Source organism: Maylandia zebra, linkage group LG5 (assembly GCF_041146795.1).
Source record: "Maylandia zebra isolate NMK-2024a linkage group LG5, Mzebra_GT3a, whole genome shotgun sequence".
Classification (NCBI taxonomy): domain Eukaryota; kingdom Metazoa; phylum Chordata; class Actinopteri; order Cichliformes; family Cichlidae; genus Maylandia; species Maylandia zebra.
In genome coordinates, this window is record NC_135171.1 from 13,948,428 (window position 1) to 13,961,473 (window position 13,046).

At 40.5% G+C, this 13,046-nt stretch overlaps 1 protein-coding gene and 1 long non-coding RNA gene across 9 annotated transcripts in view; one reads left to right on the forward strand and one right to left on the reverse strand.

Annotated features, from left to right (window-relative positions):
* LOC143418596 (uncharacterized) overlaps positions 1 to 13,046 on the forward strand; it is a 44,357-nt gene that overhangs the window by 24,437 nt on the left and 6,874 nt on the right. The gene's annotated exons all lie outside the window — the stretch shown is intronic.
* Positions 1 to 13,046, reverse strand: part of tafa1b (TAFA chemokine like family member 1b) — a 129,507-nt gene that overhangs the window by 10,087 nt on the left and 106,374 nt on the right. The window contains exon 5 of one of the 8 annotated variants that reach the window (XM_076883815.1): positions 7,140 to 7,460. The exons of the other annotated variants lie outside the window; for them this stretch is intronic. Within the exon in view, the coding sequence (XP_076739930.1) occupies positions 7,444 to 7,460 (17 nt within the window). The 3' untranslated portion in view covers positions 7,140 to 7,443. Of the gene's footprint in view, positions 1 to 7,139; positions 7,461 to 13,046 lie in introns of those variants that run through there. 8 annotated transcript variants of the gene reach the window in all.

Consider the following 13,046-nt stretch of genomic DNA (forward strand, 5'->3'; position numbering starts at 1 on the left):
TCTTTTTATGTAGTAATTATGGTAAATGGTAAATGGCCTGTATTTGTATAGCGCTTTACTAGTCCCTAAGGACCCCAAAGCGCTTTACACATCCAGTCGTCCACCCATTCACACACACATTCACACAGAGTGTTAAAAAATTACTTTGTTACTTCTTCTAATTAACTTACTTCAGTCCATATGTTTTTATAGTTGCAAACCACCAGCCTCCTGGGTGTTTCATAGCTTCTGCGTCACTGAGCATTATAGTGCTTATACCATTGCTACTTGCCAACAAACTGCCATATGTAAAAATGCCATATGTAATACAACTAAAAATATCAGTTACTCATTTTCAAATATAGCTCATTTTGCTCTACGCTTCCACATTAAAATCCCTCCTGGTTGTCCCAAGTGCAATACACATTAAAAACTGCATAAATGGGTTTTTCACTGAGAAGCTTCATGTCTTTTGTTTGAGCTTGTCGTTGGTGGTTACACAAACAACTCTAGTTCTCGCGAACTTACACTGAGGCTCAGCTATTCCTTCCTTTGCCTACGCTTTGATACATGGATTAATCAGGTTACTAAATGCTAATCTTAACCTTACAACCAATAAGAATTTTAAATGGCCATCATCTAAGGCTGCTAAATTATGGAATTTACTTTTCTTTTATTGAATAATAACAAAATCACAAGTTCTTCGCTTGATCTGATTGATTCAAGTGGGTGTGAATGTATCAAATTGATTTTTAAACATAAAAGAAAATACCAGAACCAGCCCAAGCTGTAGTTTAGATTCAGTTGAGCATACGGGGTAACATCCTTCCCTGTGCATTTTATATAGTTTTGTAGTATTTTTGTCTTCTAAATTTTTAAATTCCACTCTAGGTTCCCACTGCAATTTGAGTGGGAACCTCTCTTCAAGTTACTGTAAATCCCAGCACAAATCAAAACCAGTCTTTCAAAGTCAAGCTGTGATTCATTTATTAACCATGAAGTTTGAAAAAAGAAACTTTTTGTTTTTCACACTCCTCCGTTAGAGCCTTCTGACAGAAAAAGTTAAAACTTCAAAGCAGGTTTTCAGATGACAAGTGATCTCTTGTCCCAACAGAATTTTTGCAGCATGCACTGTGCTTTCTTAAATTCACTCTTTAAAGAGCATCTTTCCTTTTATCTTGTTGACGCAAAGAGGACGTGAAGGTCAAATTATTGGGTAAGTACAATGAGTTAAAACTGTATCATTTAATTTTCCAAACCTTGTTTTTTTTTCTGAACCATTTGGAAAATATACTTTTTTTACCCTCCAGCATGTGTTGCCAAGGTTACAGACCAACCACCAATCAATTGTGAGCATGAGCAACATGCCGTCTCTACCTGATGGAAGAAGACTGTTAAAGTGCCGTCCCTCACAGCACAGAGTGTGCTACAGTTCAGTGTGAACCAACACACACATACATATACACCAGAGAGAGACTGGACCACTGCTGTTCAGTAAACTCACCATGTTATGTTGTCTCCTCCTTCATTTTTTCCCCTCCATGAGCCCCAAGAATACTAAATACAGGAACGAGAGCATCCACTAACCGGCTGTAAATTCTCCCTTTGGCTTCCCCTGTGGCTGTTTACCTTATACACTAATTACATGTTGGTCCACCATAAACTGTGCTTCCTTATCTTGGCTTTCTCCGTGTCTTAAATATTTCCCATGTTTAATTATGTTCACATTGAGCTGTTTTAGGTGTCAAATCATAAGTATGCATGAAGCCTTCATTAAGTTGCAAATCAGAACTAGACTTGAGGAGATGTGTTTAATCATTTCTACTGAGTGATGATGATGTGCCGTGGTGTTACCATTCTGCTAGTCCCATCCCGTCACTCCAGAGAGTGAACAGGAAACCAAAAAGTTGTTTTTCAATACCCCAACAACCCAGGAGGATTTATAGCCAACAATGTGAATGCTGAGTTCACTTGAAATTGAAGAACGGTAAAGGAGTGCCTGGCAAAACAAAAATCAATTCCTTTAAACCAAACCAGGAAGACAAACAAAAAACAGGAAAAGGCAGAAAAAGAAAGATGAATAAAAAGAAGAAAAAACAAGGTGGGAGATTAAAAAGCTGCATCACATGAGAACTGCTTAGCAGTGAATTGACTTTCTTCTAACCCTGAAATGCTTCCACATGAAGTAGATTGTTCATACAGCAGTCTAAAAAAAACGCATTGAATGCAAAAAGTTTGTTTTTCTGTTTTTTATTCATCCCTCAATTTTCCTTTCGTTTAGGGGCAGCTGTAGCTCAGAAGGTCAGTGGCTTGAACCGTGGCTCCTCCAGCGAGGATGTCAAAGTATCCTTGGGCAAGCTGAACCCCAAATTGGCCCTGATGCATCTATTGGAGTGTGAGAGGGTGTGTAAATCTTAGACAAAAGCGTTCGAAGGAATAAAATGAAGTGCTATGGGGTGAATGAGGCTTGTGGAAGGCAGCAGTTTGAGCACACAGCTGGAGCAGAAAAGCACTATGCGTGTACCAGTCCACTTTATTAGTGACTAATGTAAAAATATGCAGTGTTTATAATTAGGGAAGAGCCATAATTCTAGCTGACTGTTCGCACTTGTTACTTGTTGATTATTAATGATTTTTTTTGCTAATTTGTAAATGGTTATTATATTGAAGAACATTTAGTAACACTGATATGAGGCCTCATTTTCAGTACTGTACAAAAGTCTTAAGCTACCCCTCATTTTTTATATTTCGCCAAATTAAAGAACATTTTCAGAAAGAAACTGATTGAATTGCCAGCCTGTCATTGTGAGATGAGGACTTGGTTTACTTTGAAATCCATCTATAAGTTTCAGTTTATCCACCCATCATTTATTTGCCTTTTGGTTTAAAGAGCCAGACTTTATTGCAATTCTTAAAGTGGTCTTTACTGGGTTTCCTGAAGGGCAAAGGTTTTCTTTTGACATTGGCAGCTTTTTCACTCATTGTACCATTTTTAGAAGATTTTCTTTGCCTGTTTTTTGTTTGCTTGTTAAGTTACTTAACCTTAATCTATGAATCACTCAAGAATAAATAAGGCACCTTGCTCAAGGACTGAATCAGTTTAGTGTGTAACAGACACTTAAATTGTATCTTAGTCACTCTGTTACTTGTCACAAAAACACACAATTTCTTTCCATTCTTTAGTTGAACCTAGGAAAAATGCCAAAGATCAAACAGTTGGACAGGTATAAAATAGTGTTTTTGAAACAACAAGTAGAGGTAAAGAGGTATTAGCTGAAAACCTGGCATATATTGTCATGGTGTGCAGTGGGTTCTTAAAATTTTTTTATGAAAGTTGTAGAGGACGAACAATGACGCAGCAGGACTAAAAATCTACAGTAGAACAATATAAGAAAGTCTGAGAGATGCATCTGACCCTTCAGTTGGTCTACTTACTGTTCAGTTAAGCTTCAGCAGAAATGGTCTCAGCTGAGGGGTTTCTATCAAGAAGCCATTCTTCAGGAAGGGAAACAAGTAGAAAAAGCTGATGTATGTCAAATTACACAAAAATCTGACTGAAAATCAGTGGCAACAGGTATGACTGAGTGACTAATCAAAATTTGGCATCAATATTTATGGAGGAAGTCAGGAGAGAGGTACAACAGTGAGTGTCTACATCCACCTGTAAAACATGCAGTGATGGGAATAACGGCATTATAAGTAACGGCGTTATTTTTTCAGGAACGAGTAATCTGACTAATTACTATTTCTATCGTTACAATGCCGTTATCATTACTAACAAGAAAATGCTGTTTTTCAACAAACAGATGGTTGAAGTTGTCTTCAGCTTACTGCACCTTATATCAGTTGCACGGAAGTAGCTGAGCTACGTAAGTAATCTGGATGCTACAGCTTTAAGCAGCTGCGCACGCTCCCGCGGGCGGCAATCACTTTTTGGCACAACACCTGGAGCTAAGGGGCAAAACAATCGCATGAATGCTGCTGTTTGACTGAGGAAGAATAAAGTAGTCGTGGTAATCCAATCACACGACCACTTCAAGATGACAAAGCAACAAGGTGATATACACCAGTTTTTAAATAGTGTTGATAGGCCACGTAAAACCAGAGTCATGATAAACAATATATACGCGCATTTTTTCCTCAATAGTTTCGTCAGTTTACTGTCTAAGGACAGCGCTAGCAAGCACTCTCTGCTTATGACCAAAAATAAATAAATAAATAAAACAAAACAAAAAACAGTCCTTTTGTGTTGGTGAAAAAATATACATTAAACATGTTTGTGGTTGTTACAGTGAAAAATATAACTTTTTCTACTTGGATTTTATGTTTTTTGTCAAATTTTAGATCAGTGGTGTAAATATAGTATATCAACCATCAGTCATGTATGCCTCCTCAGCGCTGAGCTTCTTAGACTTGTAGAAACTCTGTTTTTGCCTTAAGTTACTTCCATGTATGTTTGCATATCAATAAACTGCTACATGCATTTCCGATTTTCCTAGCAATATAAAGAAATGGGTGGCTAAAAGTAATGCATATTATTGACCTTTCCTTCCACCTTCAGTTTGTTTGTTTGTTTAGTTGCTTCATTGTAAGCTCTTCTGTAAAAGACTTTTTAATGCTAAAATCTGTGCTTTTCATTTGAACTCTCTGATGTTCTTCTAACGTTAACTTAAAATGACCCTTACTTGTTTTGGATTGAACTTGATTGAAACTACACATGAAAGCCCACGGGTTTACATACTGAACTTGGACAATCTATTTCATATCTGTTTTTTTTTACTTTAAAAAAAGCCCCTTTCACTCAATAATTTCCATGTTGTTACATTACAAACATCATTCTGCATATTGAACTTCCAGTGTAACCTTCAATAGTCAGAATCATCTTTTATGTGTGTGTTTATGTGTGTTTTAAAGGAGACAAAAATTGTCTGTGCTCACATCCGTGCATCTTATTTTACAACAGATTATTGTTTGAAAGCCAATCATGCTCTAAAATAATGTATATTGAAACCTTCAGTGAAGAAATAGGTACAGTGATTGAACATAGAGAGAACGCTGCCATTTTTGGGTGTATCACTGCTGTGGATTAAAAATGTATTTAAAAACGATGTACATGTAGTGGACATGTAATTTTACCTTTGTTTTGAGATCAGCTACTACATATGTATATATAATATGTAAGGATTGAGGTATTAGAAAAATAATTGCCAACAAACTACATAGACATTGATAATTCTGGCACCTTAGGCATGTATTTTTTTTCATGGCCTTGTTGTTGGCACTCTTTCTTATTTTGCACTCCCTAGCATGCTCAACCATTCTGTTCTGTTCATTGAGCCTTGGACGAGGAGTATTCACAGTCACCAACAACTGCTTCAAGTTATAATTTTAAGTATCTTTCGCCATTCTTTAGCTTCAAAATAAATTTGTCAGCCAGAGAGAGTGCTAAAACATATCAGCATATCAGCAAACTGAAGCAGTGGTGCAGGGCTGTGGTAAAAAGTACACTCAACAAAAATATAAATGCAACACCTTTGTTACTGCTCCCATTCCCCATGGGATGGACGTAGAGACCTAAAATTCATTCCAGATACACAATATAACCATCCCTCCCAAACAGTGGTCACAAATCAGTCCAAATGTGTGTAGTGGGCACATCTGCCATATTGAGATAATCCATCCCACCTCACAGGTGTGCCACATCAGGATGCTGATCTGACATCATGAGTAGTGCACAGGTGTACCTCAGACTGCCCACAACAAAAGGCCACCCTGGAATGTGCAGTTTTGTCTCACAGCAAAATGCCACAGATGCCACAAGCAATGAGGGAGCGTGCAACTGGCATGCTGACAGCAGGAATGTCAACCAGATCTGTCGCCCGTGCATTGAATGTTCATTTCTCAACCATAAGCCGTCTCCACAGGCGTTTCAGAGAATATGGCAGCACATCCAACCGGCCTCACAACCGCAGACCTCGTGTAACCACACCAGCCCAGGACCTCCACATCCAGCAGGTTCACCTCCAAGATCGTCTGAGACCAGCCACCCAGACAGCTGCTGGAACAATTGGTTTGCACAACCAAACAATTTCTGCAAAAACTGTCAGAAACCGTCTCAGGGACGCTCAACTGCATGCCCGTCGTCCTCATCGGGGTCTTGACCTGACTCCAGCTCGTCGCCGTAACAGACTTGTGTGGGCAAATGCTCACATTCGATGGCGTCTGGCACGTTGGAGAGGTGTGCGCTTCACGGATGAATCATGGTTCACATTGTTCAGGGCAGATGGCAGCTGAGAATGTCCCAGTTCTTGCATGGCCAGCATACTCACCGGACATGTCACCCATTGAGCATGTTCGGGATGTGTTTGACCGGCGTATACGACAGCGTGTACCAGTTCCCACGAATATCCAACAACCTCGCACAGCCATTGAAGTGGAGTGGACCAACATTCCACAGGCCACAATTGACAATCTGATAGACTCCATGCGACGATGTGTTGCACTGCATGAGGCAAATGGTGGTCGCACCAGATACTGACCGGTTCTGGGTCCCCAGACCCCCAATAGCGCAAAAAACTGCACATTCCAGGGTGGCCTTTTGTTGTGGGCAGTCTGAGGTACACCTGTGCACTACTCATGATGTCAGATCAGCATCCTGATGTGGCACACCTGTGAGGTGGGATGGATTATCTCAATATGGCAGATGTGCCCACTACCACACATTTGGACTGATTTGTGACCACTGTTTGGGAGGGATGGTTATATTGTGTATCTGGAATGAATTTTAGGTCTCTACGTCCATCCCATGGGGAATGGGAGCAGTAACAAAGGTGTTGCGTTTATATTTTTGTTGAGTGTATATTGGTATAGTTATTCCACCGCACAGACCACCTGATGTGGAAGAGTCACCATCTCTTAAAAAGGCACTTTATCATAATCTTAATTAACATCTTGACAGCTTCTCATCTTGCAATAAAAGTAAAAATTTAATGAGCAGTGACTATGAAATACATCTTATTAACGTTCATGCTTTAATTTATTATTGCCATCAGTATATTTTTCACTGTATGAGAACAACAATGGCTCAAGAAAACCTCAGAAAGCGCTCTTAATGACATGTCTTTACACCAGTAGCACAACGAAAAAATAGACAGTCCCAAGCCCAGTGGGAACACAGACACTACATGTACACGGCTGTGCACCGGCCAGGACATCTGGCTTTGACCTTGACCAATGGAGAAGAGGGATCTCTGGGCTGGGATCCATGCATCACTCTCTGGTGACCACTGACCTCCAACAGTCGTTTTACTTAACTGCTCTCTGTGCAGTCGTCAGCATAGAGGGTATAACCTTTGTTCCAACATCAGCAAACTTTACTCCTCCTCTGTGACGGTTGGGGAGTGAAAGGGGGGGGGGGAGACTTATGCTGGGCCACTGTCCGAAATCCTCCTTGGTGGCCATCCATTAATTTTCAGATCCATCTGTTTACAAGATGAACGCGCTGAATGTGATTTAAAGTACCATTACAAATTAAAACCATCCTCGCATATTACCATAAAATAGCTGCATTAGGGTGTCAGCGATAACAGATGGTCTTCGAATAATCAACACACGGACAGGAGGGGTGTTTGATTCAAGATGTCAGCGATGTAGCAAGCTGGAGTCTTTAGCTTTGATAGACAAACAACTGAGAATGGGACTTGATTGAAAAACATGAAGCGATGGACCTTTTTACAAGTGCATCTGTCAGATCACTGTTTGCGGGTTCGGTGATGGATTGAACTTGCTGACACGTCCCTGCCACGTAGCAGAATGTTTGAACACCTTGGCGAATGAGGAAGAGAATTGATCCCTTTCTGTGTCAAAATGTGAATACGTGTCTCTAGGTTCAATGAATAGTTAATGTTAGTCACTTGGTAGACTTTTATAAAATTAATCACAGCAAAAATGGCAGCTTTCCGTTTCGTGATCTATCTGTAATGCGATGGCATCCGGTATTTAGAGTTTGTGTGTTTTTCCCTTTATCTAAGTTAACCAGTGCTCTTCCAGCGCCCTGAATATTCACCTATTAACAAAAGAAAGATCCAATCAATCATGCATTCATATAATCATGCACACAAGCAAACAGTTGATCAAATGATTCCCCTCTCACATTCAAAGAATTAGAAGGACTCGCTTTCATCTTAATGAGACGGAGTTATAAATGCAAGTATTTTGCCACAGTGAAGCACTGGAAGGGTCACAGGAGCATGAAACAAATGAAGCAATTGTATAATTATGCAAGGATTGAGACTTGAACCCCTGAACCTGAGGTCAGCTTCAGATAGTCATTATTCTACATTAATCTTTGCCCCTCTCTGAAAAGAGAGAGCCAAGATTTGATTAGCTATTCAGAAAATATTGTTTAGCTTTCTAATCATAGCTTTAGTGAATTTCTGAATTTGTAATTCACCCTGGCACAGCAGCACCTGCAGACCAAAAGTCCAGGGTCTCCATATTTTTATTCTCAGCACGTGTTTTAAAACTCAAATTAATTCTCATAAATGCTGCAAACTATTTTTCTATGATGCGCCTCCATTTCACCAGTCAAGTGAAACTGGAAACCTCACAGTTACAAGTACAAACATCCATAAAAGCCTAACGCAGAAATACTGGCAGGTGCTGGGCCGGTATTACAGTAATGCTGGTTAAAACTATTCCATTTATGACATAACTGGCATTAAATTACAGTATTTAATAACTTCCACTCACTATCAGTACTCTATTTTACAAGCAATGCAGTATCTAAATATTTCATTTCCATGTGTCTTAACTTAAATGTGCAGTAAGTGTAACTCTGTGGTTCTGTCAGTGAACGTGTATATTTTTATTTCCATTTCTTTATGTGGGTAAAAATTCGACTGCTGCTCCCACACAGGTGACATAGATCTCGCTGTGGGTCCCTTCTCTCAGCTCGCTGTGGACTTGTTACTCTGATAGTGAGACCAAGGAAGGCGATGCCATGTTGCTTAAAAAGCTGAGAGAAGTGGTTAGAGAAGGAAGAAAACTACAGTGACCTTTAAACCTCAGCTCAGGGTCAGATGCTTTTCCTTGCAGGTTACAGGTTAGAGCCTAATCACATCATCAGTGCTGTGAGAGCTCAGTGGAATGTGACAACAGTGTAGGAGAAAATGTTCTTCGCAATCATTATCTTCACTCCCCCCTCCCGGAAAAAACATATTTTTTTGACCCAGGAGGATTTCAGTGTTTGTTAGTCTTGCCTTGTGTGCGTTATAGCAAGAGAAAGATGTTTTTGTTGTACAGTACACTCTAATATGCTCCTTCTGTCCATACCCTCGAGCTCTATCTGCAGCAGGTTCGTGTCTTGGCAACCACATACAATCACAGTAGCAGGGGGTCTGTGAAGCAGTGAGACCTGAACTGTGGGAGCTGAGATTTTATAACGGGAAGCCTTTGCTGTTCTTGGGTGTCATCAGGTTGGACTTTGCTGTCCATGCAACCACGTGTAGTAATCAGTCCTCGTTGGTTATTTTTTTGTAGGACTATCTTTGCCAACAAGGATGTACTTTGTTTGGAAAACAACCACCTTCCTGCTTATATTGACACCAGCCGTGCTTGTGAGAAGATGCTATTGATTTAAGAGTGTATCAAAGTACCCATGTTAATCTACTGTGTTTACTAAAAAAAGATTTTATTCAATTCACAAAGTATGTGAAAAAAAGAGAAAAACTTCAGCACTTACTGTCCCTTCCCTCAGGTAGTCCCCCCCAGGATGTATCTCTAATGTACCATGACAACCTGTTATGCTCGACTCTACACGCCTGCAGCCAAACAGAAGGGTTCATTCCCCACCAGTGATCAGCAGCGAGCGGGCATCTGGGTGCGTCTCCCGCTGAATGAGTGTACCGCTACAGCAGCAACACGACAATACACACGTATGCATAATTAGGCGTCAGCATGCATGTGTTTATTAAATGGGCGCATATGTAAGTGTGTACTCGGGTGCTTCGGCTGAGGGCTTACTTGTCTCATACACGGGGATAAAGGCAGCGGTGCAGTGATGAGCTCCTAATCTGAGTGCATGTGATTGGTCCGGTGAGGCTGGAGAGATATGAGCGTTTGACTTGTTAAAAGGGATGTTCTTCACTTGGAGCTTCGTTGGCCCTGACATAACTGGGACATAATTCTCCTTGTCAAAACTAATAATCAATTCCCACTATGAGGATAATCTGACAGTAGACCCCCAGTGAGCGTGACGCAAGCTGTCCTCACTTCCCCATATATTATTAACAGCCACAACGGTTACCAGTAGCAACTGAGATAACCCCATGTAGCCCCTCTCCACAAGTCAGTAAACACTTGACAATGGGACTGATCTTCACTGTGGGCTTTGATGCTGGAGTTTGACGCTAATGACCAATAATACAGAGCGCCAGAGAGACTGCTTGTTTCTGCAAATTTGGCTAAAAATAAGGAAGTGTTCATTCCTCCGGGCTTTGTATGTGTGTCCAGACTAAATGACCTCTGAAGGTTTTGACTTATATCAGAACACTAGCCGTTCTTTTTATATGTTATTATGTTTTTTTGGATTTTTTTTTTGTGTGGATATATAACCTGTGTATGGTACAGTGACAGCAGGTGTCCCCCAGGGGGTGGCAAGATGAGCAACATCGTTCCTCAACTGGATGGAACATTAATAACATGAGGACCTGGGGAGAAAGCTCCATCTGGGCCAGGCTGGTGCAATGCTGAAGGGACAGGCCACTGACTCCACAAGTCTATAATCCCTCACATAGTGCACTGGAAGCCCGCTGGGGCAAATTGACAAACACGCAACTTTTCCAGATAATCGACACCCTTGAACGAAGTGACCTCCTCCTTCCAGTGTCACACTTGAAAAAGAAATAAAAAGCTCAATTTAATGGTGTTTGTTTGTCAGAACCTGACACTTTTGACTGCAAATGAGCTCTCATGAATAATCACATAATTATTTTGCGTGCCCTTCAGCCTTATTCCCTGGTAGGTGTTAAATAAATAACACTGAGCCGGATTCACTTTCAAGCAGGTGAAAATTATCCAAGTAGGGAGGCGAGGCAAGATAAAGGAAGTAAAATTATTAAAAGGTCAGGTCACTACCACTCAAAAGGGGCAGCGATGCTCAATATTGTAGCAGTGCAGCTCAGTGACTTGTCATTTCCATTTTTTATCACCACCTCTTCTGTAAGTGCTTGTTAATCAATACACTAACAACAAGGATTCTCTCACTGTGGGAGCTTGAAGCACAGAAGCATGAAGTGTTTACACCAGCCCCTCTTCTTCACCCCGGTGTCTCAGTCTGTACTTTTTAAAAAATACAAAAATTATATCTTTGTCCAGCTTTGGTGGAAAACTTCTTTGGATTTCCTCATCTCGGTGTAAAAAAAACAAACAACTACTACAAAAAACCTCCCCCAAAAACCTGAGGTTGTATTCACATTTTACACTGCATTCAGCTAACATTTTTTATCTTAATGTCCAGGGTGTAATTTGTAGTTGCCGATAACGAAAGGTCTCAGTCTGACATTAAGGTTTTCAGGTATTGTACGCTGCTGGCCTTGGATAGGAAAAAAAGGGAAAGAATCTTCATTAATATAAAATGATTGCCTTGTCTGCTAGATGCTGCAGAGGAGTGGCTCCATTTCATATCCAAAGATCTTTCTGAGTTTCAGCTGTGGCTGACTAATCTTGTGAGGCCCACTGTCCATGCCTGTCTGGCCCCCCTTTGTAATTTAATGAAGATATTTTGGTGTCACTTCTTTGCGGGAGGGCAGACACATGACTTTGATCGTAAATAAAGGTGAATGTTAAAAGATCGAAACTGAGGAGCCACAAATGAGCTGCGTTGAATTAAGGGGCATCACAGTTCTGTCTCAGCAGACTTGTGATTTCCTGTCAGCTTTTTCCCCCTTTTTCTCTCCATGGAGCTGCCGATGCCTGATTGTTTTTCTCGACTGAGGTAATTCAAGTGCACTAGCCTGGAGCTTCCCTGACTTCTGTTTATTAGTCATTCATTTCTGAGATGCCTTGGGCAATGCGATCTGCAAATTTCTCTCCATTTAGGAGTTCTGCAGGCCAACTGGATCATCGTCCAGATGCCCAGCAGCACTGCACTACTGGGTTCTTAATAGTTAAACTTAGTTTTGTCATTTGAGAGTGGAGAAATTGTGTTTGAATATACTGTATGCCTTCATCTGAAGTGCTTATTAAAGCCTGAGTCAGACTTGAGATGGTAAATCTCACATTTGAAACGACTTTTGTATGTATAAGTAAAGTTCAGTAACAGAAGCTTTCTTAAGTAATAATAGCAAGTTCTCACAATTAAAAAAAAATATGTAGAAACTGTATATTTATCCTTTTACTTCAGCAAAAATGCAGAACTTTAATCAGTCAGTCATCCACCTCCTCTTATGTGGTCTAGCATAAAGTAGTGGATTTATATCTAAAGTTCAATTTTTATATGAAATTTGTAACTTTTAATGTGATATAATTCTGCAAACTAAATTTGTTAATCTCCTAATTTGGCTGATACTGACTGTGGCATTTTTACTTTTTGAACAAAAAAATCTTCACCAGAGAATAATGTGAGTACCACAAATATGTTGCTGCAAAATGAAGCAGATCCTGTCAGCTAGGCGAGGCAGGCGACCTGAGCTGCACTATGTCATGCACATTAACCTCACTCTTTTCGTGCCAAATCCCCCAAATTGGCAGTCTAATCAAGCCCCAGAATTTTCCTGTCGCTCCCTCTGACGCGTCAGTGCTGCACCTGCCCTGCATTGCATCCTGCTCTTTCAACCCCAGCATCCACCTGTTGGCTAAGGGGTTTGTTTACTCTTCACTCTCTATTTGCATCATATTTGTTATCTTCCCCTGTAAGAAAGCAGTCGTTTCAAACGTGAGCTGTCTGACTGAAATGCCACACATGTAGGACACATGCTCTCTGTACTGTCTCTGGATGTCATTTATACTGGGAGAGCGCAGGTAGTAGTATATCTGCTAGAACAGGTATCAGACGGACAAGGACTGTC